The 26,420-nt window shown below is 45.7% G+C and overlaps 1 protein-coding gene across 2 annotated transcripts in view; it reads left to right on the forward strand.

Annotated features, from left to right (window-relative positions):
- Positions 1-26,420, forward strand: part of AFAP1L2 (actin filament associated protein 1 like 2) — a 119,959-nt gene that overhangs the window by 26,550 nt on the left and 66,989 nt on the right. Inside the window, exons 1-4 of one of the 2 annotated variants that reach the window (XM_044300037.1) lie at positions 19,784-19,917; positions 20,623-20,754; positions 21,131-21,205; positions 21,276-21,388. In XM_044300037.1, the coding sequence (XP_044155972.1) occupies positions 19,911-19,917; positions 20,623-20,754; positions 21,131-21,205; positions 21,276-21,388 (327 nt within the window). In that variant the 5' untranslated portion in view covers positions 19,784-19,910. Of the gene's footprint in view, positions 1-19,783; positions 19,918-20,622; positions 20,755-21,130; positions 21,206-21,275; positions 21,389-26,420 lie in introns of those variants that run through there. The other variant, XM_044300035.1, reaches the window with a different exon arrangement.

Below are 26,420 nucleotides of genomic sequence, written 5' to 3' on the forward strand. Positions count from 1 at the left end.
ATGTGTGGAGAAAAAGAGGCACAGCACACCAACATCAAAACCTCATCCCAACTGTGAAGTATGGTGGGGGGGGCATCATGGTTTGGGGCTGCTTTGCTGCGTCAGGGCCTGGACGGATTGCTGTCATCGAAGGAAAAATGAATTCCCAAGTTTATCAAGACATTTTGCAGGAGAACTTGAGGCCATCTGTCCACCAGCTGAAGCTCAACAGAAGATGGATGCTGCAACAGGACAACGACCCAAAGCATAGAAGTAAATCAACAACAGAATGGCTTAAACAGAAGAAAATCCACCTTCTGGAGAGGCCCAGTCAGAGTCCTGATCTCAACCCGATGGAGATGCTGCGGCAGGACCTCAAGAAAGCGATTCACACCAGACATCCCGAGAATATCGCTGAACTGAAACCGTTCTGTAAAGAGGAATGGTGAAGAATTACTCCCGACCGTTGTGCTCGTCTGATCTGCAACTACAGGAAACGTTTGGTGGAAGTTATTGCTGCCAAAGGAGGTTCAACCAGTTATTAAATCCAAGGGTTCACATACTTTCTCCACCTGCCCTGTGAATGGTTACATGGTGGGTTCAATAAAAACATGGTAACATTTAACTCTTTGTGTGTTATTAGGTTAAGCCGACTGTGATTGTCTATTGTTGTGACTGAGATGAAGATCAGATCACATTTTAGGACCAATTTGTGCAGAAATCCATATCATTCCAAAGGGTTCACATACTTTGTCTTGCAACTGTAGTAGGTGATCGTTTCTAGACACACTCTTGCCATCGAAGCTTGCAGTCTTATCAGCTGCTTCCTGTAAGGGTTTCATGCAGCTGTGTGGGAGCATCTTCTGTTGCAATCCAGATGTGTCAACTTCATTTGACCTTCTGTTATAAATAAGTGTTTGGCCGTGTCCAGTGCTTGGTTGTGCTCTTCTTGTGAGAAGGGTGGGGTGACGGCTTCCTCCCGGTGTCAGACTCTTCCACTGGAAAGCTGTGTGAGATTTCAGTCATTTAGGCCTCTTGCACATGAAAGTTGTGCATCCATTCAGTGCATTGGGGACTGCAATTTGCGGTCCCCAATGCACGGGCAATGTCCGTGCAGAGCCCGGAACAGATTGAGACCCATTCAACTTGAATGGGTCCGTGATCCGTCCGCACCGCAAAAAATAGAACACGTTCTATTTTTTTGCGGTGCGGAGGCACGGACAGAAACACTACGGAAGCACTCTGTAGTGCTTCCGTGCGGTTCCAATCCGTGTTTCCGTTCCGCATCTACGTGATTGCGGACCCATTCAAGTGAATGGGTCCGCATCCATGCTGATACCCATGTATTGTAAACCGCCCTTATGCGGTCCGCAATACGGCCACGTGCACACAGCGTTCATCTGAGAAATCTATTCTTCTGGTTTCTGACCCAGATATTTCAGGACCAGAGTTTATTAATAGATACATAATGACTGTCCTGACTATCAATATTTGTGCAATGGGGTATGCGAATAACAGGACCGTACAGTGCCAAAATAATAGAGCCATAACAGTACACAACTAACAGGACCGTACAGTATACAAATTACAGGACTGTACAGTATACACATAACAGGACCGTACAGTATACAAATAGCAGGACCGTACAGTATACAAATAGCAGGACCGTACAGTATACAAATAGCAGGACCGTACAGTATACAACTAACAGGACCGTACAGTATACAACTAACAGGACCGTACAGTATACAAATAGCAGGACCGTACAGTATACAACTAACAGGACCGTACAGTATACAACTAACAGGACCGTACAGTACACAAATAGCAGGACCGTACAGTACACAAATAGCAGGACCGTACAGTACACAAATAGCAGGACCGTACAGTATACACATAACAGGACCGTACAGTATACACATAACAGGACCGTACAGTATACACATAACAGGACCGTACAGTACACAACTAGCAGGACCGTACAGTACACAAATAGCAGGACCGTACAGTATACACATAACAGGACCGTACAGTATACAACTAATAGGACCGTACAGTATACAACTAACAGGACCGTACAGTACACAACTAGCAGGACCGTACAGTACACAACTAGCAGGACCGTACAGTACACAAATAGCAGGACCGTACAGTATACAACTAACAGGACTGTACAGTATACACATAACAGGACCGTACAGTATACACATAACAGGACCGTACAGTACACAACTAGCAGGACCGTACAGTACACAAATAGCAGGACCGTACAGTATACACATAACAGGACCGTACAGTATACAACTAATAGGACCGTACAGTATACAACTAACAGGACCGTACAGTACACAACTAGCAGGACCGTACAGTACACAACTAGCAGGACCGTACAGTACACAACTAGCAGGACCGTACAGTACACAAATAGCAGGACCGTACAGTATACACATAACAGGACCGTACAGTATACACATAACAGGACCGTACAGTATACACATAACAGGACCGTACAGTATACAACTAGCAGGACCGTACAGTACACATATAACAGGACCGTACAGTACACACATAACAGGACCGTACAGTATACAACTAACAGGACCGTACAGTACACACATAACAGGACCGTACAGTATACAAATAGCAGGACCGTACAGTACACAACTAATAGGACCGTACAGTACACAACTAATAGGACCGTACAGTACACACATAACAGGGCCGTACAGTACACAAATAGCAGGACCGTACAGTACACAAATAACAGGACCGTACAGTACACATATAACAGGACCGTACAGTATACACATATAACAGGACCGTACAGTATACACATAACAGGACCGTACAGTATACACATAACAGGACCGTACAGTATACACATAACAGGACCGTACAGTATACAAATAGCAGGACCGTACAGTACACAACTAATAGGACCGTACAGTACAACTAACAGGACCGTACAGTATACACATAACAGGGCCGTACAGTACAACTAATAGGACCGTACAGTACACACATAACAGGGCCGTACAGTACACAAATAGCAGGGCCGTACAGTACACAAATAGCAGGACCGTACAGTACACAAATAACAGGACCGTACAGTACACATATAACAGGACCGTACAGTATACACATATAACAGGACCGTACAGTATACACATAACAGGACCGTACAGTATACACATATAACAGGACTGTACAGTACACAAATAGCAGGACCGTACAGTATACACATAACAGGACCGTACAGTACACAAATAGCAGGACCGTACAGTATACACATAACAGGACCGTACAGTATACAAATAGCAGGACCGTACAGTATACAAATAGCAGGACCGTACAGTACACATATAGTAAGATCATGCAGTTTAAAACAGCAGAGACCCGCAGCACATGTATGCAATCAGCCATTTCCCCCCTCAGGTGTCGTGGTCCAGGCTGGAAGCGTGAGCCGCACGCACTCACTCCCGTAACAATGTTCCCTGTCTGAGATTGGGGAACCCGTTACACTGCACTGATAGCCCAAACCTCAAGCAGGCTTTGGCGGCTATTAGTGGAATATACCAATACAGGCCACTAGGTGGCAGCACTGTATATAGCCGCCAATGAACACAATGGGCAGTCTATTGATTGCCAGTTATAGTCAGCCAGGGTGACTTAAAAAAGCAAAACAATGTTTACAAAAAACTTTAAAAAAAATTCAAAAGTTCAAATCACCCCTCTTTTCCCAAAATAAAAATATTTAACCAATAAAAATAAAAAATAAACATCATGGGCATCATCGGGTGCGAAAATGCCCGTACTATTAAAATATAACAATATTAATTCCATATGTAAAAAAATAAACAAAAACGTCATTTTTTGTCACTTCAACTTCCCCAAAAATGTTTATAAAAAGTCATCAAAATGTCGCACACACTTCAAAATGGTATCACTAAAACGTACAGATCGCCCCGCGAAAAAATTAGCCCTAACACAGCTCCGTGCACGTAACTACAAAAAAGTTATAGGGGTTAAAATATGGTGTTTTTTTCAAGGTTTAAAATTTTTGGCTTCAGTATTAAAAGGCAAGAAAAACTACACAAGTATCATTGTAATCGTACTGGTCTGGAGAATAAAGGGAACAGCAAAAAATGAAAACCATGTCAGAATTGTTTTTTTCCCCCCAATTCCACCCCATTTGGAGTGTTATTCCCGCTTCACATTACATTGTATTAAATGGTGGCATTAGAAAGTACAACTTGTAAAAAATAAGCCCTCATTAGGCAGGGGAAGGCGGGGAGTGAAAAACGAAAACGTAAAGAACGGAAAATCGCAAGGTCTTTTAAGAGTTAAATATCTGGGTAGCGTTGAGCGATATTTTCTGCATGTTCGCAAAGACCTCTGCGGAGCCCATACATTTTACGGTAGGACGGAGGCTACTTTGTTAACAAAGTTTTCAAACTAATCAGGTTCGGACACGGCAATCCAAATCCGATTCGCTCAACGTTATATCTGGGGATGAGTGGTAGTGTATCTATATAAGGAATAGGAGCACTACTACTCCCATCCAGATATCTAGGACACGGATACTGAGACAGATACTTCTGTCCTAAGTTTCCGGATTGGAGTAGTAGTGTATGAAGACGGAGGTTTTAATCGCTGGTCTTGATTCGCTCAGCGCTGATGCGACACTTTGATGCTGAGGCGCAGTACAGGATCTCAATCAACTCTGGCCTCCGCCGGCGTCTTTGCAAAATACATAAAGGGGTCGTCTGTTTTTTACTATTGATGACCGATCCTCAGGATAGGTCATCAATATCACAGCGTCGGGGGTCCGACACCCGGGCCCCCCGCCGATCAGCTGTATGAGGAGAAAGTAGCGCTTCCATGAGTACTGCCTTCTCTGCTCAGTTTACCGGCTGGCCGCGGCAATTTCAGTATAATCACAGTTATGGCGCCGACCTTCACTTCTATAGGACGGCTCTGCAGAATTTACTTCAACAGACAAAGCCGTCCTATAGAAGGGAATGGGGGCACCATACTTGTCATTACACTACTCCCACTCTCCAAACTGATCGGCGGACCCCCACTGATAGGTCATCAATGTTAGAAAAGCGGACAACCCCTTTAAAGGGCTGTGCTCAGGCAGCGTGTTATAGAGCAGGAGGAGCTGAGCAGATTATATATACAGAGAACCTGTCACTGTGTAATCTGCAGGCAGCGTGTTATAGAGCAGGAGGAGCTGAGCAGATTATATATACAGAGAACCTGTCACTGTGTAATCTGCAGGCAGCGTGTTATAGAGCAGGAGGAGCTGAGCAGATTATATATACAGAGAAGCTGTCACCATGTAATCTGCAGGCAGTGTGTTATAGAGCAGGAGGAGCTGAGCAGATTATATATAAAGAGAACCTGTCACCATGTAATCTGCAGGCAGCGTGTTATAGAGCAGGAGGAGCAGAGCAGATTATATATACAGAGAACCTGTCACCGTGTAATCTGCAGGCAGCGTGTTATAGAGCAGGAGGAGCTGAGCAGATTATATATACAGAGAACCTGTCACCATGTAATCTGCAGGCAGCGTGTTATAGAGCAGGAGGAGCTGAGCAGATTATATATAAAGAGAACCTGTCACCGTGTAATCTGCAGGCAGTGTGTTATAGAGCAGGAGGAGCTGAGCAGATTATATATACAGAGAAGCTGTCACCATGTAATCTGCAGGCAGTGTGTTATAGAGCAGGAGGAGCTGAGCAGATTATATATAAAGAGAACCTGTCACCATGTAATCTGCAGGCAGCGTGTTATAGAGCAGGAGGAGCAGAGCAGATTATATATACAGAGAACCTGTCACCATGTAATCTGCAGGCAGCGTGTTATAGAGCAGGAGGAGCAGAGCAGATTATATATACAGAGAACCTGTCACCATGTAATCTGCAGGCAGTGTGTTATAGAGCAGGAGGAGCTGAGCAGATTATATATACAGAGAACCTGTCACCATGTAATCTGCAGGCAGTGTGTTATAGAGCAGGAGGAGCTGAGCAGATTATATATAAAGAGAACCTGTCACCATGTAATCTGCAGGCAGTGTGTTATAGAGCAGGAGGAACTGAGCAGATTATATATACAGAGAACCTGTCACCGTGTAATCTGCAGGCAGCGTGTTATAGAGCAGGAGGAGCTGAGCAGATTATATATAGAGAGAACCTGTCACCATGTAATCTGCAGGCAGCGTGTTATAGAGCAGGAGGAGCTGAGCAGATTATATATACAGAGAACCTGTCACCATGTAATCTGCAGGCAGCGTGTTATAGAGCAGGAGGAGCTGAGCAGATTATATATACAGAGAACCTGTCACCATGTAATCTGCAGGCAGCATGTTATAGAGCAGGAGGAGCTGAGCAGATTATATATACAGAGAACCTGTCACCATGTAATCTGCAGGCAGCGTGTTATAGAGCAGGAGGAGCTGAGCAGATTATATATACAGAGAACCTGTCACCATGTAATCTGCAGGCAGCGTGTTATAGAGCAGGAGGAGCTGAGCAGATTATATATACAGAGAACCCTGTCACCATGTAATCTGCAGGCAGCGTGTTATAGAGCAGGAGGAGCTGAGCAGATTATATATACAGAGAACCTGTCACCAGTGTAATCTGCAGGCAGTGTGTTATAGAGCAGGAGGAGCTGAGCAGATTATATATACAGAGAACCTGTCACCATGTAATCTGCAGGCAGTGTGTTATAGAGCAGGAGGAGCTGAGCAGATTATATATACAGAGAACCTGTCACCATGTAATCTGCAGGCAGCGTGTTATAGAGCAGGAGGAGCAGAGCAGATTATATATACAGAGAACCTGTCACCATGTAATCTGCAGGCAGCGTGTTATAGAGCAGGAGGAGCAGAGCAGATTATATATACAGAGAACCTGTCACCATGTAATCTGCAGGCAGCGTGTTATAGAGCAGGAGAAGCTGAGCAGATTATATATACAGAGAACCTGTCACCATGTAATCTGCAGGCAGCGTGTTATAGAGCAGGAGGAGCTGAGCAGATTATATATAGAGAGAACCTGTCACCGTGTAATCTGCAGGAAGTGTGTTATAGAGCAGGAGGAGCTGAGCAGATTATATATAAAGAGAACCTGTCACCGTGTAATCTGCAGGCAGTGTGTTATAGAGCAGGAGGAGCTGAGCAGATTATATATAAAGAGAACCTGTCACCGTGTAATCTGCAGGCAGTGTGTTATAGAGCAGGAGGAGCTGAGCAGATTATATATAAAGAGAACCTGTCACCATGTAATCTGCAGGCAGCGTGTTATAGAGCAGGAGGAGCAGAGCAGATTATATATACAGAGAACCTGTCACCGTGTAATCTGCAGGCAGTGTGTTATAGAGCAGGAGGAGCTGAGCAGATTATATATAAAGAGAACCTGTCACCATGTAATCTGCAGGCAGTGTGTTATAGAGCAGGAGGAGCTGAGCAGATTATATATAAAGAGAACCTGTCACCATGTAATCTGCAGGCAGCGTGTTATAGAGCAGGAGGAGCTGAGCAGATTATATATACAGAGAACCTGTCACCGTGTAATCTGCAGGCAGCGTGTTATAGAGCAGGAGGAGCAGAGCAGATTATATATACAGAGAACCTGTCACCATGTAATCTGCAGGCAGCGTGTTATAGAGCAGGAGGAGCTGAGCAGATTATATATAGAGAGAACCTGTCACCGTGTAATCTGCAGGCAGCGTGTTATAGAGCAGGAGGAGCTGAGCAGATTATATATACAGAGAACCTGTCACCGTGTAATCTGCAGGCAGCATGTTATAGAGCAGGAGGAGCTGAGCAGATTATATATACAGAGAACCTGTCACCGTGTAATCTGCAGGCAGCGTGTTATAGAGCAGTAGGAGCTGAGCAGATTATATATACAGAGAACCTGTCACCATGTAATCTGCAGGCAGTGTGTTATAGAGCAGGAATTGCTGAGCAGATTATATATAGAGAACCTGTCACTGTGTAATCTGCAGGCAGCGTGTTATAGAGCAGGAGGAGCTGAGCAGATTATATACAGAGAACCTGTCACCATGTAATCTGCAGGCAGTGTGTTATAGAGCAGGAGGAGCTGAGCAGATTATATATACAGAGAACCTGTCACCATGTAATCTGCAGGCAGCGTGTTATAGAGCAGGAGGAGCTGAGCAGATTATATATAAAGAAAACCTGTCACCGTGTAATCTGCAGGCAGCGTGTTATAGAGCAGTAGGAGCTGAGCAGATTATATATACAGAGAACCTGTCACGTGTAATCTGCAGGCAGCGTGTTATAGAGCAGTAGGAGCTGAGCAGATTATATATAAAGAGAACCTGTCACCATGTAATCTGCAGGCAGCGTGTTATAGAGCAGGAGGAGCTGAGCAGATTATATATACAGAGAACCTGTCACCATGTAATCTGCAGGCAGCGTGTTATAGAGCAGGAGGAGCTGAGCAGATTATATATACAGAGAACCTGTCACCATGTAATCTGCAGGCAGCGTGTTATAGAGCAGGAGGAGCTGAGCAGATTATATATACAGAGAACCCGTCACCATGTAATCTGCAGGCAGCGTGTTATAGAGCAGTAGGAGCTGAGCAGATTATATATAAAGAGAACCTGTCACCATGTAATCTGCAGGCAGCGTGTTATAGATCAGGAGGAGCTGAGCAGATTATATATACAGAGAACCTGTCACCATGTAATCTGCAGGCAGCGTGTTATAGAGCAGGAGGAGCTGAGCAGATTATATATACAGAGAACCTGTCACCGTGTAATCTGCAGGCAGCGTGTTATAGAGCAGGAGAAGCTGAGCAGATTATATATAAAGAAAACCTGTCACCGTGTAATCTGCAGGCAGCGTGTTATAGAGCAGTAGGAGCTGAGCAGATTATATATACAGAGAACCTGTCACCGTGTAATCTGCAGGCAGCGTGTTATAGAGCAGTAGGAGCTGAGCAGATTATATATAAAGAGAACCTGTCACCATGTAATCTGCAGGCAGCGTGTTATAGAGCAGGAGGAGCTGAGCAGATTATATATACAGAGAACCTGTCACCATGTAATCTGCAGGCAGCGTGTTATAGAGCAGGAGGAGCTGAGCAGATTATATATACAGAGAACCTGTCACCGTGTAATCTGCAGGCAGCGTGTTATAGAGCAGGAGGAGCTGAGCAGATTATATATAAAGAGAACCTGTCACCGTGTAATCTGCAGGCAGCGTGTTATAGAGCAGGAGGAGCTGAGCAGATTATATATACAGAGAACCTGTCACCATGTAATCTGCAGGCAGCGTGTTATAGAGCAGGAGGAGCTGAGCAGATTATATATAAAGAGAACCTGTCACCGTGTAATCTGCAGGCAGCGTGTTATAGAGCAGGAGGAGCTGAGCAGATTATATATACAGAGAACCTGTCACCATGTAATCTGCAGGCAGCGTGTTATAGAGCAGGAGGAGCTGAGCAGATTATATATACAGAGAACCTGTCACCATGTAATCTGCAGGCAGCGTGTTATAGAGCAGGAGGAGCTGAGCAGATTATATATACAGAGAACCTGTCACCATGTAATCTGCAGGCAGCGTGTTATAGATCAGGAGGAGCTGAGCAGATTATATATACAGAGAACCTGTCACCATGTAATCTGCAGGCAGCGTGTTATAGAGCAGGAGGAGCTGAGCAGATTATATATACAGAGAACCTGTCACCGTGTAATCTGCAGGCAGCGTGTTATAGAGCAGGAGAAGCTGAGCAGATTATATATACAGAGAACCCGTCACCATGTAATCTGCAGGCAGCGTGTTATAGAGCAGTAGGAGCTGAGCAGATTATATATAAAGAGAACCTGTCACCATGTAATCTGCAGGCAGCGTGTTATAGAGCAGGAGGAGCTGAGCAGATTATATATACAGAGAACCTGTCACCATGTAATCTGCAGGCAGCGTGTTATAGAGCAGGAGGAGCTGAGCAGATTATATATACAGAGAACCTGTCACCATGTAATCTGCAGGCAGCATGTTATAGAGCAGGAGGAGCTGAGCAGATTATATATACAGAGAACCTGTCACCGTGTAATCTGCAGGCAGCGTGTTATAGAGCAGGAGGAGCTGAGCAGATTATATATAAAGAGAACCTGTCACCGTGTAATCTGCAGGCAGTGTGTTATAGAGCAGGAGGAGCTGAGCAGATTATATATACAGAGAACCTGTCACCGTGTAATCTGCAGGCAGCGTGTTATAGAGCAGGAGGAGCTGAGCAGATTATATATACAGAGAACCTGTCACCATGTAATCTGCAGGCAGCGTGTTATAGAGCAGGAGGAGCTGAGCAGATTATATATACAGAGAACCCGTCACCATGTAATCTGCAGGCAGCGTGTTATAGAGCAGTAGGAGCTGAGCAGATTATATATACAGAGAACCTGTCACCGTGTAATCTGCACGCAGCGTGTTATAGAGCAGGAGGAGCTGAGCAGATTATATATACAGAGAACCTGTCACCATGTAATCTGCAGGCAGCGTGTTATAGAGCAGGAGGAGCTGAGCAGATTATATATACAGAGAACCTGTCACCGTGTAATCTGCAGGCAGCGTGTTATAGAGCAGGAGGAGCTGAGCAGATTATATATATAGAGAACCTGTCACCGTGTAATCTGCAGGCAGCGTGTTATAGAGCAGGAGGAGCTGAGCAGATTATATATATAGAGAACCTGTCACCGTGTAATCTGCAGGCAGCGTGTTATAGAGCAGTAGTGTTTCTGTTTCCATTTTGTTTTTCCTTTCCGTTTTCCATATGGCATATACAGTATACATTAATTACATAGAATTGGGCTGGGCATAAAATTTTAAATAGATGGTTCTGCAAAAACGGAAAGGATACGGAAGACATACGGAGTACATTCCGTATGTGTTCTGTTTTTTTGCGGACCCATTGACTTGAATGGAGCCACGGATCGTGATTTGCTGGCAATAATAGGACATGTTCTATCTTTGAACGGAAATACGGAAACTGAATGCATACAGAGGTACATTCCGTTTTTTTGCAGAACCATTGAAATGAATAGTTCCGTATATGGAACGCAAAAAACGTTCACACAATTACTGAAGAATTGCAATGTCTAGTACAAGCGATAAACCGTCCCGAGGGGGTGAAAAAAATAAGTATAGAAAATCTAAAAATATTTTTATTTTTAAATAGCAGAAATATTAATATTTAAAAAATATCCTTTTATCACTTAAAAAATCAAAACAGTAAAAAAATATTTACCTAATTGGTATCTCGAACCCAAACAATGAAAATATGACTATTTTTCCTGCCCGGTGAATGCTGTACAGAAGAAAGATATGTTTTTTTTTACCGCATCTCTGAAGAAATCAGATAAAAAGTAAACCTGTAAATAATTGCAGCTCACTCTGCGCCACAAGCCCTAAAGTTATAGGTCAGAAGATGACGACATAAACATGGGGACATTTTTTTTTTTCAAAGTAGTAACACATAAGAAAAAATTTAAATTGGCTGCAATGTGAAAGGGTAAAAAGTATCTGCTTGCCGTCAGTGAATGGAAACATTTGCGTACATCCAGAGCCTGTACGGACCTAACATTTCAGTGTAGGTGAGATCAGGATGGGAAAGAGACTGAAGTGTTCAGCTCTACACTGATACAAACCCTCAGCTGTGTAACCTTTTCTCTACTTATGTTACAAAACTTGCGGCTGCATCCAAATATTTTACGTTAAACATAAGGAAGGCAGCAATGCGTGGAATGGCGGTTCTGTGTCGCTGAGGAGTCGGTCATCGTCCGCACCTGTCTGGAGTGGGGGTTTCTGTTCTCACCTGGAGTTTCAGTGGAACCAGACAATGGATGGGAATCACTACCCGACCTCAGTCCCACAGTTCTGTCCGTGAGTCTCGGGCCCTGGTTTTAGGGGCCAGTGACCCCCATTCCTGGTGACTCAGAACCCGTCCTCCTGATTATTTGTATGATTGTGGGAGAGAGAAGACTTGAGTGACACAAGACCTGACATATGAGGAGAAGTCCTTGAGGTCCAGGCAGTCTTCTTAACTCCTTCCCCCATGAGTGATCGGTCAGAATAAAGCAGAGCCCTCTCCCCAGAATAATGTGAGGAATGCCGGGGGAGTCTCGTCCTGTCCTTCAGTTATCAATGAAATGGGGAATCAAAGGCAGATATCTGTCACAGACGGCTCCCCGAAATGACAGAAACTCCCCACTGCGCAGGTCATTGGCCGCGTGTAATATTCAGTCTATGAGGAAACTCCAGACGTTAAAAAGTTTGCGCTAAAATTGTGACTAATTTGCAAAGTTGTTTCTTGTTTCTCCAAAATGGAAAATAAACAAGAGAAGCTGCTGTAGTAACGTATCAAAGGTACATAGCAAAGGTACAACTCAGACCATTCCAGATGGACCAGATTAATAAGATGCGTGACTTTTAAATAAATGATTTATTAAAGCCAAAAGGAGGCCATCAACCTGACTTGACCCTGGTTTGGAGTGAAATTAAAATATCACTTTTAATAATACAGTTTAAAACTGCTGTGAGCCTAGACACAGATCTAAAAACCTTGTTTGCCACTCCTGTTTATATCTGGACCGTCTGCCTTAAGAGTGGTGGAGATGTGCCCCCTCTCCTACCAGAAACCTACACAGTATTGCCTAGTAAGCCACTGACCTCTAAATAGGTGGTGGCCGATAATAGCTGACACTATGAGTCCGTTAATGCACTGACATTAAGATAGCTTAAATCAGCAGCACGTCGAGCAATATACTGCAAGCCGTCTGTTATACAATCGCGAGTCAGATGTTTCACTGGCATCCACATACATCGACAGTATAGTTGTCACAACCAGACAGCTGAGAAGCTCTGACAGAGGCCTTTCAGAACCTCCTCCTTGAGTTTTCTTTGTTGTGCTGTTCAGTTCCTCATCTCGTTAGCCTCTCTCAGCTGTCATGTAGTTGGACTGATTGCTTCCCTTTAAATTCCGCCCCATAATGCATTACTGGGCGGCTTATACTTCTTCCTGGAGTGTGTGTGCTGATCCTGTTTCCCAGTCTGCTACAAAGCTAAGTGCTGTACATTTATCTGTTATTTTCTGTTTGCTGGATCCCAGGTGACCCTGACTCCCTCCGTGTCTGGTGTAGGGAGCCGGTGGTCATGTCCCCTCACTATTGTAGGGTGTTCAGGGGTTATATAGTCGAGGTACGTGGATATGCAACCATCCACCTTTGGGATCTTTGCATAGGCTGAGCAGCCAGGGAAAGTCTCAGGTCTTGTGCAGGGGTCTCCCTTGGTTCCTTAGCTTTTGGATCCAGCGAGTCATTTATACATGTTGCATTGTCTTGTTTCCTGTACACCGTCCGTGACATTATAAACCGCCAAAACCGTCTCAAGCATGGATCCGGTTTCACTTTTGACTGAACGCTTCCAGGGTCTTTCATTGGAGGTAGCTGATCTCCGTAAGACTTTTTCTCAGTTTCAGGTGACCGGTTCAGCTTGCGTTCATGGAGTTTGTTCTGAGCCTAAGATCTCGCTCCCGGATACCTTCTCCGGGGGTAGTGAGAATTTTGTGCGTTTTAGAGAGGCTTGCAAACTCCATTTTCGCCTTCTTCCCCACTCCTCTGGTGATGAGGAACGGAGGGTGGGGATCATTATATCGCTGCTCAGAGGTAACACTCAGTCCTGGGCCTTTTCGCTGCCGGAGGGGGCACGGCCCCTCCGTTCAGTGGATGAATTCTTTTTAGCCCTGGGTCAGATATATGATGATCCGGATCGTATTGCTTTGGCTGAGTCTAGACTACGTCTATTATGCCAGGGTAAACAATCCGCAGAGATATACTGCTCAGAATTTCGGAGATGGGCAGCTGATACTGGTTGGAATGATGCTGCGCTCCGAAGTCAATTTTGCCATGGTCTTTCGGAGGGATTGAAAGATGCATTCGCCTTTCATGAAAGGCCTATTTCTTTGGACTCTGCTATGTCTCAGGCCGTTCGTATTGACAGGCGTCTTAGAGAGAGAGGAGAGATCTCTCCTTCCTGTCATACTCGGTCCCAGGACTGTGCAGCGGTCTCATTCTGTGCGCAGGGGTCTCAGTCGCTGTCAGCCCCTTCTGAGCAAGAGCCCATGCAGCTGGGGTTGATTGCTTCTGACAATAGAAGATTCAGCTCGCATGGGAGGGTTTGTTTTTGTTGTGGAGGTATAAATCATTTGGCAAATGTTTGTCCCTCTAGGAGATTCAGGCAGTTTTCTGGGAGTAATAAAGAAACAAACAGGAAAAAATCTTTTAAAAATGTTCCGTCTGTTACTATTGGCAGGGTTGAGGCGGAAATTGAAGGTTTTCCGTTTGCTTGTAGTTCCCGTTTTGTCCTGCCGGCTAGGGTGGCGCTAGAGAGCAAGAGCATTTTTTGTGAGATTTTTGTGGATAGTGGAGCAGCTGTCAATCTTGTTGATAATCAATTTGCAATAACTCATGGTTTCCAGGTGCGCACTTTGGGAAAGGATATTCCTGTTTTTGCTATTGATTCCGCTCCACTTTCTCAGAAATCATTAAAGGGCATAGTTCACAATATCCGTTTAATTGTGAGTGATGCTCATGTTGAGGATGTGTCATGTTTCGTCCTTAGCGGTTTACCTACCCCTCTGGTGTTGGGGCTGCCCTGGCTCACTAAGCATAACCCCACCATTGATTGGCAAGCGAAGCAAATAAATGGTTGGAGTGACTTTTGGAGAGAGAATTGCCTCATGACATCTGTTTCTGAGGTTGCTACTAAGACTGTACCATCTTTTCTCTCTGAATTTTCGGATGTCTTCTCTGAGAGTGGAGTTCAGGATTTGCCCCCGCACAGGGAGTACGATTGCCCTATTAATCTCATCCCAGATGCCAAGCTGCCTAAATCTCGTTTATACAATCTTTCCCAACCTGAGAGGATCGCTATGCGTGCTTATATCTCTGAGAGTCTGAGAAAGGGACACATACGACCCTCGAAGTCACCTGTTGCCGCTGGTTTTTTCTTTGTTAAGAAAAAAGATGGTTCTTTAAGACCTTGTCTGGATTTCAGGGAGCTGAACAGTATCACAATTCGCGACCCTTATCCGCTTCCTTTGATCCCGGACCTGTTTAACCAGGTTGTTGGGGCTAAAGTCTTTTCCAAATTAGATCTAAGAGGGGCATACAACCTGGTCAGGGTCAGAGAAGGAGACGAATGGAAGACGGCCTTCAATACCCCTGAGGGCCATTTTGAGAATTTGGTTATGCCTTTTGGTTTGATGAATGCTCCAGCCGTTTTTCAGCATTTCGTGAACAGCATTTTTTATCATTTGATGGGAAAATTTGTATTAGTGTATTTGGATGACATTTAGATTTTTTCTCCTGATTTCAAAACTCATAAGGAACATTTACGTCAGGTCTTGCTCATCCTGCGGGAGAATAAATTATATGCGAAACTGGAAAAATGTGTGTTTGCGGTTCCAGAAATTCAATTTCTGGGGTTTCTTCTCTCCGCTTCTGGTTTTCGCATGGACCCCGAGAAGGTCCGCGCTGTGCTTGAGTGGGAGCTTCCTGAGAATCAGAAGGCGCTGATGCGTTTTTTGGGCTTTGCCAATTATTACAGGAAGTTTATTTTGAATTATTCCTCTATTGTTAAACCACTCACTGATATGACCAGAAAGGGGGTAGATTTTTCTTCTTGGTCGGTAGAAGCGCGTAAGGCTTTTTCTAGTATCAAGGAGAGTTTTGCTTCCGCTCCCATCTTGGTGCAACCTGATATTTCTTTACCCTTCATAGTTGAGGTTGATGCTTCTGAGGTGGGTGTGGGTGCGGTCTTGTCTCAGGGTCCCTCTCCTGCCAAATGGCGACCGTGTGCCTTTTTCTCGAAAAAACTCTCCTCCGCAGAGAGAAATTACGATGTGGGAGATAGGGAATTGTTGGCCATCAAGTTGGCTTTTGAGGAATGGCGCCATTGGCTGGAGGGAGCCAGACACCCTATTACCGTATTTACTGACCATAAAAATCTGGCCTACTTGGAGTCAGCCAAGCGTCTGAACCCGAGACAGGCCAGATGGTCTTTGTTCTTTTCTAGGTTTAATTTTGTTGTCACGTTCCGCCCTGGAGTTAAGAATGTGAAGGCAGATGCCCTGTCACGTTGTTTTCCGGGAGGCGGGAATTTTGAAGACCCGGGTCCCATTTTGGCTGAAGGTGTGGTGGTCTCTGCTCTTTTTCCTGAATTGGAGGCAGAGGTGCAGGCAGCCCAGTCAGAGGCTCCTGATCTTTGTCCTCCTGGGAGGTTGTTTGTGCCTCTCGCTTTAAGACACAAGATTTTTAAGGAACACCACGATACTGTCCTTGCTGGGCACCCGGGGGTAAGAGCCACACTGGATCTCATCGCTCGGAGATTCTGGTGGCCTGCGCTTCGTAAGTCGGTTGAGGGTTTTGTGGCAGCCTGCGAGACTTGCGCTCGTGCCAAAGTCCCTCATTAACGGCCATCAGGTCCTCTCCTTCCCTTACCCATTCCTTCCCGTCCTTGGACACATCTGTCCATGGACTTTATAACGGACCTGCCTCGTTCCTCGGGAAAGACTGTGATTCTGGTGGTGGTGGACCGTTTTAGCAAAATGGTGCATTTCATCCCTTTTCCTGGTTTGCCCAATGCTAAGACGCTGGCGCAGGCATTTATTGATCACATTGTCAAATTGCACGGTATTCCTTCAGACATAGTCTCTGATAGGGGCACGCAGTTTGTTTCCAGATTCTGGAAGGCTTTCTGTTCTCGCTTGGGGGTTCGGTTGTCATTCTCTTCTGCTTTCCACCCGCAGTCGAATGGTCAGACAGAGCGCGTCAATCAGAATCTGGAGACATATCTGCGCTGTTTTGTGGCGGAGAATCAAGAGGATTGGTGTTCTTTTTTGTCCCTTGCTGAGTTTGCTTTAAATAACCGTCGTCAGGAGTCCTCTGATAAGTCACCATTTTTTGGTGCATATGGGTTTCATCCGCAGTTTGGGACTTTCTCGGGAGAGGGGTCTTCTGGTTTACCTGATGAGGACAGATTCTCCTCGACTTTGTCATCTATTTGGCAAAAGATTCAGGATAATCTAAAGAGCATGAGTGAGAGATATAAGCGTGTGGCGGATAAGAGACGTGTGCCTGGTCCGGACCTGAATGTTGGTGATCTGGTGTGGTTGTCTACCAAGAATATCAAATTGAAGGTTCCCTCCTGGAAGTTGGGTCCTAGGTTTATTGGGCCTTACAAAATCCTGTCTGTCATCAATCCTGTTGCATACCGTCTTGATCTTCCTCAGACTTGGAAGATGCATAATGTTTTTCATAAGTCCTTATTGAAACCTTTTGTTCAACCCATTGTACCCTCGCCTTTGCCTCCTCCTCCGATTATGGTTGATGGGAATCTTGAATTTCAGGTCTCTAGGATTGTGGATTCTCGTCTTGTCCGCGGTTCTCTTCAGTACCTTGTTCATTGGGAGGGTTATGGTCCTGAGGAGAGGATGTGGGTCCCAGTGACGGACATTAAGGCCTCTCGTCTCCTCAGGGCTTTCCATAGGTCCCATCCTGAGAAGGTGGGCTCTGAGTGTCCGGAGTCCACTCGTAGAGGGAGGGGTACTGTCACAACCAGACAGCTGAGAAGCTCTGACAGAAGCCTTTCAGAACCTCCTCCTTGAGTTTTCTTTGTTGTGCTGTTCAGTTCCTCATCTCGTTAGCCTCTCTCAGCTGTCATGTAGTTGGACTGATTGCTTCCCTTTAAATTCCTCCCCATAATGCATTACTGGGCGGCTTATACTTCTTCCTGGAGTGTGTGTGCATGCTGATCCTGTTTCCCAGTCTGCTACAAAGTTAAGTGCTGTACATTTATCTGTTATTTTCTGTTTGCTGGATCCCAGGTGACCCTGACTCCCTCCGTGTCTGGTGTAGGGAGCCGGTGGTCGTGTCCCCTCACTATTGTAGGGTGTTCAGGGGTTATATAGTCGAGGTACGTGGATATGCAACCATCCACTTTTGGGATCTTTGCATAGGCTGAGCAGCCAGGGAAAGTCTCAGGTCTTGTGCAGGGGTCTCCCTTTTGGTTCCTTAGCTTTGGATCCAGTGAGTCATATATGCATGTTGCTTTGTCTTGTTTCCTGTACACCGTCCGTAACAATAGTGCTAGATTCAACGTGCTGCTGATTTAAGCTATCTTATTGTCAGTGCATTAACTGACTCATAGTCTCAGGTCTGACAGCTATTGACACAGTGTCAGCTATTATCGGTCACCACCTATTTAGAGGTCAGTGGCTTAACTAGCTTACTAGGCAATACTGTGTAGGTTTCTGGTAGGAGAGGGGGCACATCTCCACCACTCTTAAGGCAGACGGTCCAGATATAAACAGGAGTGGCAAACAAGGTTTTTAAATCTGTGTCCAGGCTCACAGCAGTTTTAAACTGTATTATTAAAAGTGATATTTTAATTTCACTCCAAACCAGGGTCAAGTTAGGTTGATAGCCTCCTTTTGGCTTTAAAAAATTATGTAGTAAATGAAACTTTACCCAGGTTCTTATTGTTAAAAAAAAACCTTTTAAATAAATGCAGAGGAATTCACCAATTCTCTGATGTCACTGGTGCAAAATTTTCACCTTATCATTCATACTCTGCAGATTTGTCACAGAAATTACTGTGACAATGTGTTCTGTTCATTCAAATGGGATCATTTCTTCAGTAGCTGCCTGGAGTTCTGCAGTCCTCATTCAGATGCAAATAGCAATTGCAGAAATTTCTGTAACAATATGCTATCTAGGAGCTGACAAAACCCTCAGGAGACATTCACACATTGCAGACCAATGAAAAGAACCTTAGAAAAGTCCTACAAACCATAGAAGAGTCCTACAAACCATAGAAGAGTCCTACAAACCATAGAAGAGTCCTACAAACCATAGACCAGTCCTACAAACCATAGACCAGTCCTACAAACCATAGACCAGTCCTACAAACCATAGACCAGTCCTACAAACCATAGACCAGTCCTACAAACCATAGACCAGTCCTACAAACCATAGACCAGTCCTACAAACCATAGACCAGTCCTACAAACCATAGACCAGTCCTACAAACCATAGACCAGTCCTACAAACCATAGACCAGTCCTACAAACCATAGACCAGTCCTACAAACCATAGACCAGTCCTACAAACCATAGACCAGTCCTACAAACCATAGACCAGTCCTACAAACCATAGACCAGTCCTACAAACCATAGACCAGTCCTACAAACCATAGACCAGTCCTACAAACCATAGACCAGTCCTACAAACCATAGACCAGTCTTAGAAACCATAGACGAGTCCTACAAACTATGGACCAGTCTTCGAAACTATAGACGAGTCCTACAAACCATAGACTAGTCTTAGAAACCATAGACGAGTCCTACAAACCGTAGACGAGTCCTACAAACCGTAGACGAGTCCTACAAACCGTAGACGAGTCCTACAAACCGTAGACGAGTCCTACAAACCGTAGACGAGTCCTACAAACCGTAGACGAGTCCTACAAACCGTAGACGAACAAACAGCAGGTGGCACTGTACAGATGCATTTTTATTGAATAGCTCAGGGGTTACATGCAATTACAAAAGTGTCCACATCCGGGGGCTGGTTTGAGAAATGTAGACTATGTTTCATGACACAACCCCTTTAAAGGTCACTCTAACCTTATGGTAATATGGAGGTGTTTTATAAGAGGACCCCGTGATAATCAGCTCTTCTTACTGACAGATACGACTACCACACAATTTTTACGGAAATCACCCCTAAAAGAAATGCAGCCTGATTTAGAAAACGAGAAGTATTCAGTTCTCCCTTGGAGGTTTTGGGTCTGACTGTGCACTCTCCGCTTGTAATACCGGAGCATGGCATGAATGACAGGTGAAGTTGTTACCTCTACCCCTCCCCCCCCATTGCTTCGCCCCTGACCTGAGCTGTCATTTCAGGGGCGCATTCACATGTAAAAAACAGCTGTTTTGCAATATGGTAGGAGTTTGTGCGACATTGTGGCATAAATTGCAGTGAGTATAACTGTGTCATGTGACTGCAGCCAGTGGACGCTGGGAATGTGTTGGGAGCACCTCTGGGGGTCCGAGAGCAGTTCAGTGGGGGGCGCCATATTCGCACAGCAGATTGAAGGGATGTTCGCACGTAGCAGGGAGATGCAGTTTAGGGCTCATGCACATGACTGTAGCCTGTTTTGTGGTCCACAAATTGCAGGCCGCTACGTCTTTTCATACCTGTCCACAGGGGAAATAGCCTGCAGCCGCAGTGCGTTTCACATGTGTTACTTTGCATCTCCATGGATGTCGCCATGTGTGAAGACCCATATGGAGGATGTTGGGGTGTATTCAGACGTGCAGTTTGTGCTCAGGTTTTCTGATTCCGTCTTTGAATCCAAACCAAGAGTGTATTTAAACGATGTGCCACGCTTGTCCTTAATGCTGTCACCCCTTTTATCATCCACAACTGATCCAACACTGCATCAAAAACCTGCTGAAAGCGGGGAGATGGTGTCCTGGGGTCAGTGGTGGACGCGCCGTGTCACACACCTTCCATGCTAACGGTTCTCTCCATCTCTTGTAGCCCTGGAGCGGCTGCTGACGGAGCTGGAGGATTTCCTGAACATCCTGGATAAGGAGAACCTCAGCAGTGCGGCCATCCTGAAGAAATGCCTGCTGGCCGAGATCCTGCAGATGTGCCTCAAGAACAACAGCGGTAAGTGCTCCCATTACTTGGAATCCTTACAGTGTGGGTATCGAATCTAGAACCTCTAGAACAAGCCTAGAGCCGACCCCAGGATTTACTGATACAGGGCTTGCTTTCTATTTAAAGGGGGGTTCCTTTGTGAGCTCCTTGTGTTGATGTGTAGCCACTTACGGACGGGGGGCGGGGGGCTTGCTGCTCCAGAAACCTCTCTCTTTTCTACCAGATTCAGTTATTTCCTTTGCTGATATTTCAGTTTACTGGCCCTTTAATTTGTACAGCTAGACTGGCTCCATCATTGGACCACAGTGACGGGTGTTGCAGCTTAGCCTAAAAATTAGGGTGCAAAACATGCAGGACATGAGGTCTCGTGTCGTCCGTATTCCAGGTGGAGACGAGGAGTATATCTACATGAACAAGGTGGTGGCTCCTGACACGGACACCGCAATGAAACCGGAATCTGGTAGGTGCCAGCATCATACGACACCAGGAGGTGAACGCCCCCAGGCTGACACTGACTTCTCCTTTCACAGCTGACAGGACGGACCTTCCAGCCAAAGATGCGCTGCCGCTGACCAATGGGGTGACAGCGCTGCACTCTGCGCCTCCACAGAAAAGCCTCCCCGACCTCCCACCGCCAAAGATGGTAAGTAATCAGTGTACTGGCATCTGTATGTACAGGTGACATGGGGCCAGCTGAGACGCCCCTGCACATACCGTACATCTCTGTGCACACGCTGGGACCCCTAGGTGGGCTACATAACTGTAAACCCCCAGTTACCCCCAATACTGCAGAGTCCATGGTAAGTAAGTAAAGACCCCCGTGTCCTGGAAGCTTTTTGCATTCTTTTTTGGGGGTCTGCAGTATTTTTAGAAAAACATTGTGAGTACATTTCTTGACAAATCTGTAGATACATCTGTACACTACAAGATATAAACCCGTCCTGTGGTCTCCACGTGGAGGTTATATTAACTGCTTTCTTTAAAGGGCCCAAGGTACACTGTCTGTAAATGAGGCACAGGAGACAAGCCGAGCACACGGTGTACACTCTGTACAGATAGCTGGCTCCCCGGGCTAGGGTTTTATCTCACGGTTGGGTACACCATACAGTTGCAAGAAAAAGTATGTGAACCCTTTGGAATGATCTGGATTTCTGCACAAATTGGTCATAAAATGTGATCTGATCTTCATCTAAGTCACAGCAATAGACAATCACAGTCGGCTTAACTAATAACACACAAAGAGTTAAATGTTACCATGTTTCCATTGAACACACCATGTAAACATTCACAGTGCAGGTGGAGAAAGTATGTGAACCCTTGGATTTAATAACTGGTTGAACCTCCTTTGGCAGCAATAACTTCCACCAAACGTTCCCTGTAGTTGCAGATCAGACGCGCACAACGGTCAGGAGTAATTCTTCACCATTCCTCTTTACAGAACTGTTTCAGTTCAGCAATATTCTCGGGATGTCTGGTGTGAATCGCTTTCTTGAGGTCCTGCCACAGCATCTCCATCGGGTTGAGGTCAGGACTCTGACTGGGCCGCTCCAGAAGGCGGATTTTCTTCTGTTTAAGCCATTCTGTTGTTGATTTACTTCTATGCTTTGGGTCGTTGTCCTGTTGCAGCACCCATCTTCTGTTGAGCTTCAGCTGGTGGACAGATGGCCTTAAGTTCTCCTGCAAAATGTCTTGATAAACTTGGGAATTCACTTTTCCTTCGATGATAGCAATCCGTCCAGGCCCTGACGCAGCAAAGCAGCCCCAAACCATGATGCCCCCACCACCATACTTCACAGTTGGGACGAGGTTTTGAGGTTGGTGTGCTGTGCCTCTTTTTCTCCACACATAGTGTTGTGTGTTTCTTCCAAACAACTCCACTTTGGTTCCATCTGTCCACAGAATATTTTGCCAGTGCTGCTGTGGAACATCCAGCTGCTCTTGTGCAAACTGTAAACGTGCAGCAATGTGTTTTTTGGGCAGCAGTGGCCTCCTCTGTGGTATCCTCCCATGAAATCCATTCTTGTTTAGTGTTTTACGTATCGTAGATTCGCTAACAGGGATGTCAGCATATGCCAGAGACTTTTGTAAGTCTTTAGCTGACGCTCTAGGATTCTTCTTCACCTCATTGAGCAGTCTGCGCTGGGCTCTTGCAGTCATCTTTACAGGACGGCCGCTCCTAGGGAGAGTAGCAGCAGTGCTGAACTGTCTCCATTTATAGACAGTTTGTCTTACCGAGGACTGATGAACAGCAAGGCTTTTGGAGATACTTTTATAACCCTTTCCAGCTTTATGCAAGTCAACAATTCTTAATCGTAGGTCTTCTGAGAGCTCTTTTGTGCGAGGCATCAGTCACATCAGGCAATGCTTCTTGTGAAAAGCAAACCCAGAACTGGTGTGTGTTTTATCGGGCAGGGCAGCTGTAACCAACACCTCCAATCTCATCTCCTTGATTGGACTCCAGTTGGCTGACACCTCACTCCAATTAGCTCTTGGAGATGTCATTAGTCTAGGGGTTTGTGAGTAAAGACCACGGCACTCGTATTTGAAATGATCAAGGATAATTAATTTATTGTCCATCCCAAGAATAAATCATATGACACTGGCCAGTGTCATATGATTTGATTTTGGGATGGACAATAAATTAATTATCCTTCATCATTTCAAATACGAGTGCCGTGGTCTTTTCTCACATCCGTATTGAATTTACCACTGAGCACCGAAAGCTACACTGAGGAGTGCCATCCACTACAAATAATTGTATTCGTCTAGGGGTTCACATACTTTCTCCACCTGCACTGTGAATGGTTACATGGTGTGTTCAATAAAAACATGGTAACATTTAACTCTTTGTGTGTTATTAGGTTAAGCCGACTGTGATTGTCTATTGTTGTGACTTAGATGAAGATCAGATCACATTTTATGACCAATTTGTGCAGAAATCCATATCATTCCAAAGGGTTCACATACTTTTTCTTGCAACTGTAGATATGCACTGTATGGCAGTATTGTCCAGGCCAGGGGCTGTTTGGCAGTGTTATTCTCATGCTGTATGTAATCACCATTTGGGCACTGGGCAGTATTATTTGGGCAGTGCGTGGTAGTATTATGTGGGCACCTTGTGGCTGTATCATGTTTGTACTCTTTGGCATTATTATTTGGGCACTCTATAGCAGTATTATTCAGGTACTGTCTGGCAGTATTATTTGGGCACTGTATTGTAGTATTATTTGGGCACTGTTTTTTGTTATTATTTGACTAAAAAGAGAAAGGTATTATTTTGGCACTGTATGGTCACATTTTATGAGGTCTGTATGGTGTGTGACACAGTGAGAGGTTTTGTCTGGGAAGGTTTGCTACCTCTTTGGCGTGAAAACAGGTTGGTGCTGCTGTCAGCAAGGACTCTTTGAGGCAGAATTGCCACATGGTATGAATTACACCAACACCGCAAGGTGACTTTTTGTTTGAATATGACGGTTTGTTTTTTCACTTGCCTAAAGTGTGAAAAAAACACTGAACTGTTTGATCCAAAGAACTATACTGCGTCCGCTAATCCTATCTACCAGAGCGAAACCCCACAATTGGTGGAGGATGCGAGCAAGTGCAGTTAGGCTGGCGTGAACGCCGATATTTCTAGTTTCTGCATTTTTCAGGCACGGTTGTATGTCGTACATAAAACCAGTGGTATTACAACCAGTGCCCCACAACAAAATGGAGGCTGTTGTGAAGACCCTCATGGAGGCTAATCTTCAGCAGTGAGAGACAAACCTGCAGAAACGCGAGGCTAATGAGCAGCAGCAGGAGACTAACCAGTTGCTGCTACAACATGTGATGGCTTTGCAGACAGCAGGAGCAACCCCGAGTGTCCACGATGCCCGGAAAGCAGTCCGTGCCGCGATTCCTAAGATGACCCTGCAGACATCAAAACCTACCTGGCTATGTACGAGAAAGTGGCCATCAGGGAAAAGCTACCCAGTGACCAGTGGGCTGAGGTCGTCGCTCCATTCCTGGCATCCGATTCCCAGCGGGTATATTTCGACTTGCCGGACGATCAAGCGGCCGACTACCAGAAAGTCAAGGGTGAGATTCTGGCAAGACTGGGAGTAAATGTGTTGGTCCGGGCCCAGCGGGTGCATCAGTGGGGGTTTAACCCGGCTGAGCCTGAGAGGACCCAGTATTATAACTTACTTCACCTCTTGCAAAAATGGCTACAGCCTGAGGTGCTGAGTCCCACTGCTCTGCTGGATCATATCAACTCTGTAAGTTGCTGCACATAAAACAACTACGGACGTCCGTTTACCATCCGCAAACGGACGGTCTGGTAGAACGGTTTAACCAAACATTAAAAAATATGTTGAAGAGGTAGTGTCTAAAGATGGGAAGGACTGGGACCTCCTTCTGCTCTATCTCATGTTCGCAGTGCGAGAGGTGCCCCAGGCCTCTACTGGGTTCTCGCCCTTCGAACTGCTGTATGGCAGACACCCTCGCGGTCTGTTGGACGTGGCCAAAGAGTTGTGGGAACAACAACCTACTCCACAGTACCGACTGGGAAAGTCACCTACCCAAGGTGCAGGCTGTAGTGCACTCCCTTCGGAAAGCTGGCCTAACCGCTAACCCGAAAAAATGTGTGATAGGGTTAGAAGAGACTAAGTACCTGCGGTATGTCATTGGGCGCGGAGTCATCAAACCCCAAGTGAACAAAATAGAGGCGATACGGAATTGGCCCCGACCTGTCACCACTAGGCAAATAAAGTAATTCCTGGGAATGGTGGGCTATTACATGAGGTTTGTTCTCACTTTGCTACGGTGGCCGCGCCCTTGACAGGACTCTTGAAGGGACGAAAATCAGTGATGGTTCGCTGGGATGATTGGGCGGAAGAGTCTTTCTCCGCTTTGAAGTCGGCCCTGTGTGGGTCACCGGTTTTGGTGACGCACGATTTCAAGAGGGAGTTTATAGTACAGACCAATGCCTCCGAAGTAGGCCTTGGTGCGGTATTGTCTCAGGAAAGGAGCATCCCGTTGTCTTCCTCACCCCAGCCGAGACCTGGTACAGTATAGTGGAGAGAGAGTGCCTGGCCATCAAGTGGGCACTAGAATCTCTCTGCTATTATCTGTTGGTGAGAAAATTCCGCCTGGTGACCGACCAATCCCCTCTCAAGTGGATGAGCCAGGCCAAGGACAGAAATGCCTGGGTCACCCGTTGGTTCCCTCCCTAGAAAACGTTAAGTTTTCGGTGGAACACAGGGCAGGCCGGTTGCAGGGAAACGTGGATGCCCTGTCCCGGTTACACTGTCTGGCGAGTGTTCACCCCCTCAGGGTTGAACAAAATGGGGGGGGGGGGGGATGTGACACAGTGAGAGGTTTTGTCTGGGAAAACTGGTATTTTCCTCCCAGCATGTGCTGCTGGGCTGATTTACAGCCAGGTGAGGTCAAATACCGGACCGGATTTTAAGTGCCGATCTGGGTTTTGGAAGCATCTGGCTGTCCTTAAATAGGCAGCTGGGCTCAGAAGCGAGGTCTCTGTGTTGGGATCTGGGAGCCTGGTGTCTGGATGAAGGCTTGCTACCTGTTTGGCGTGAAAACAGGTTGGTGCTGCTATGGTCAAGGACTCTTTGAGGCAGAATTGCCGAATGGTCTGAATTAACACCAACACCGCAAGGTGACTTTTTGCTTTATTA

Source organism: Bufo gargarizans, chromosome 6, assembly GCF_014858855.1.
Source record: "Bufo gargarizans isolate SCDJY-AF-19 chromosome 6, ASM1485885v1, whole genome shotgun sequence".
In the NCBI taxonomy this organism is placed as follows: domain Eukaryota; kingdom Metazoa; phylum Chordata; class Amphibia; order Anura; family Bufonidae; genus Bufo; species Bufo gargarizans.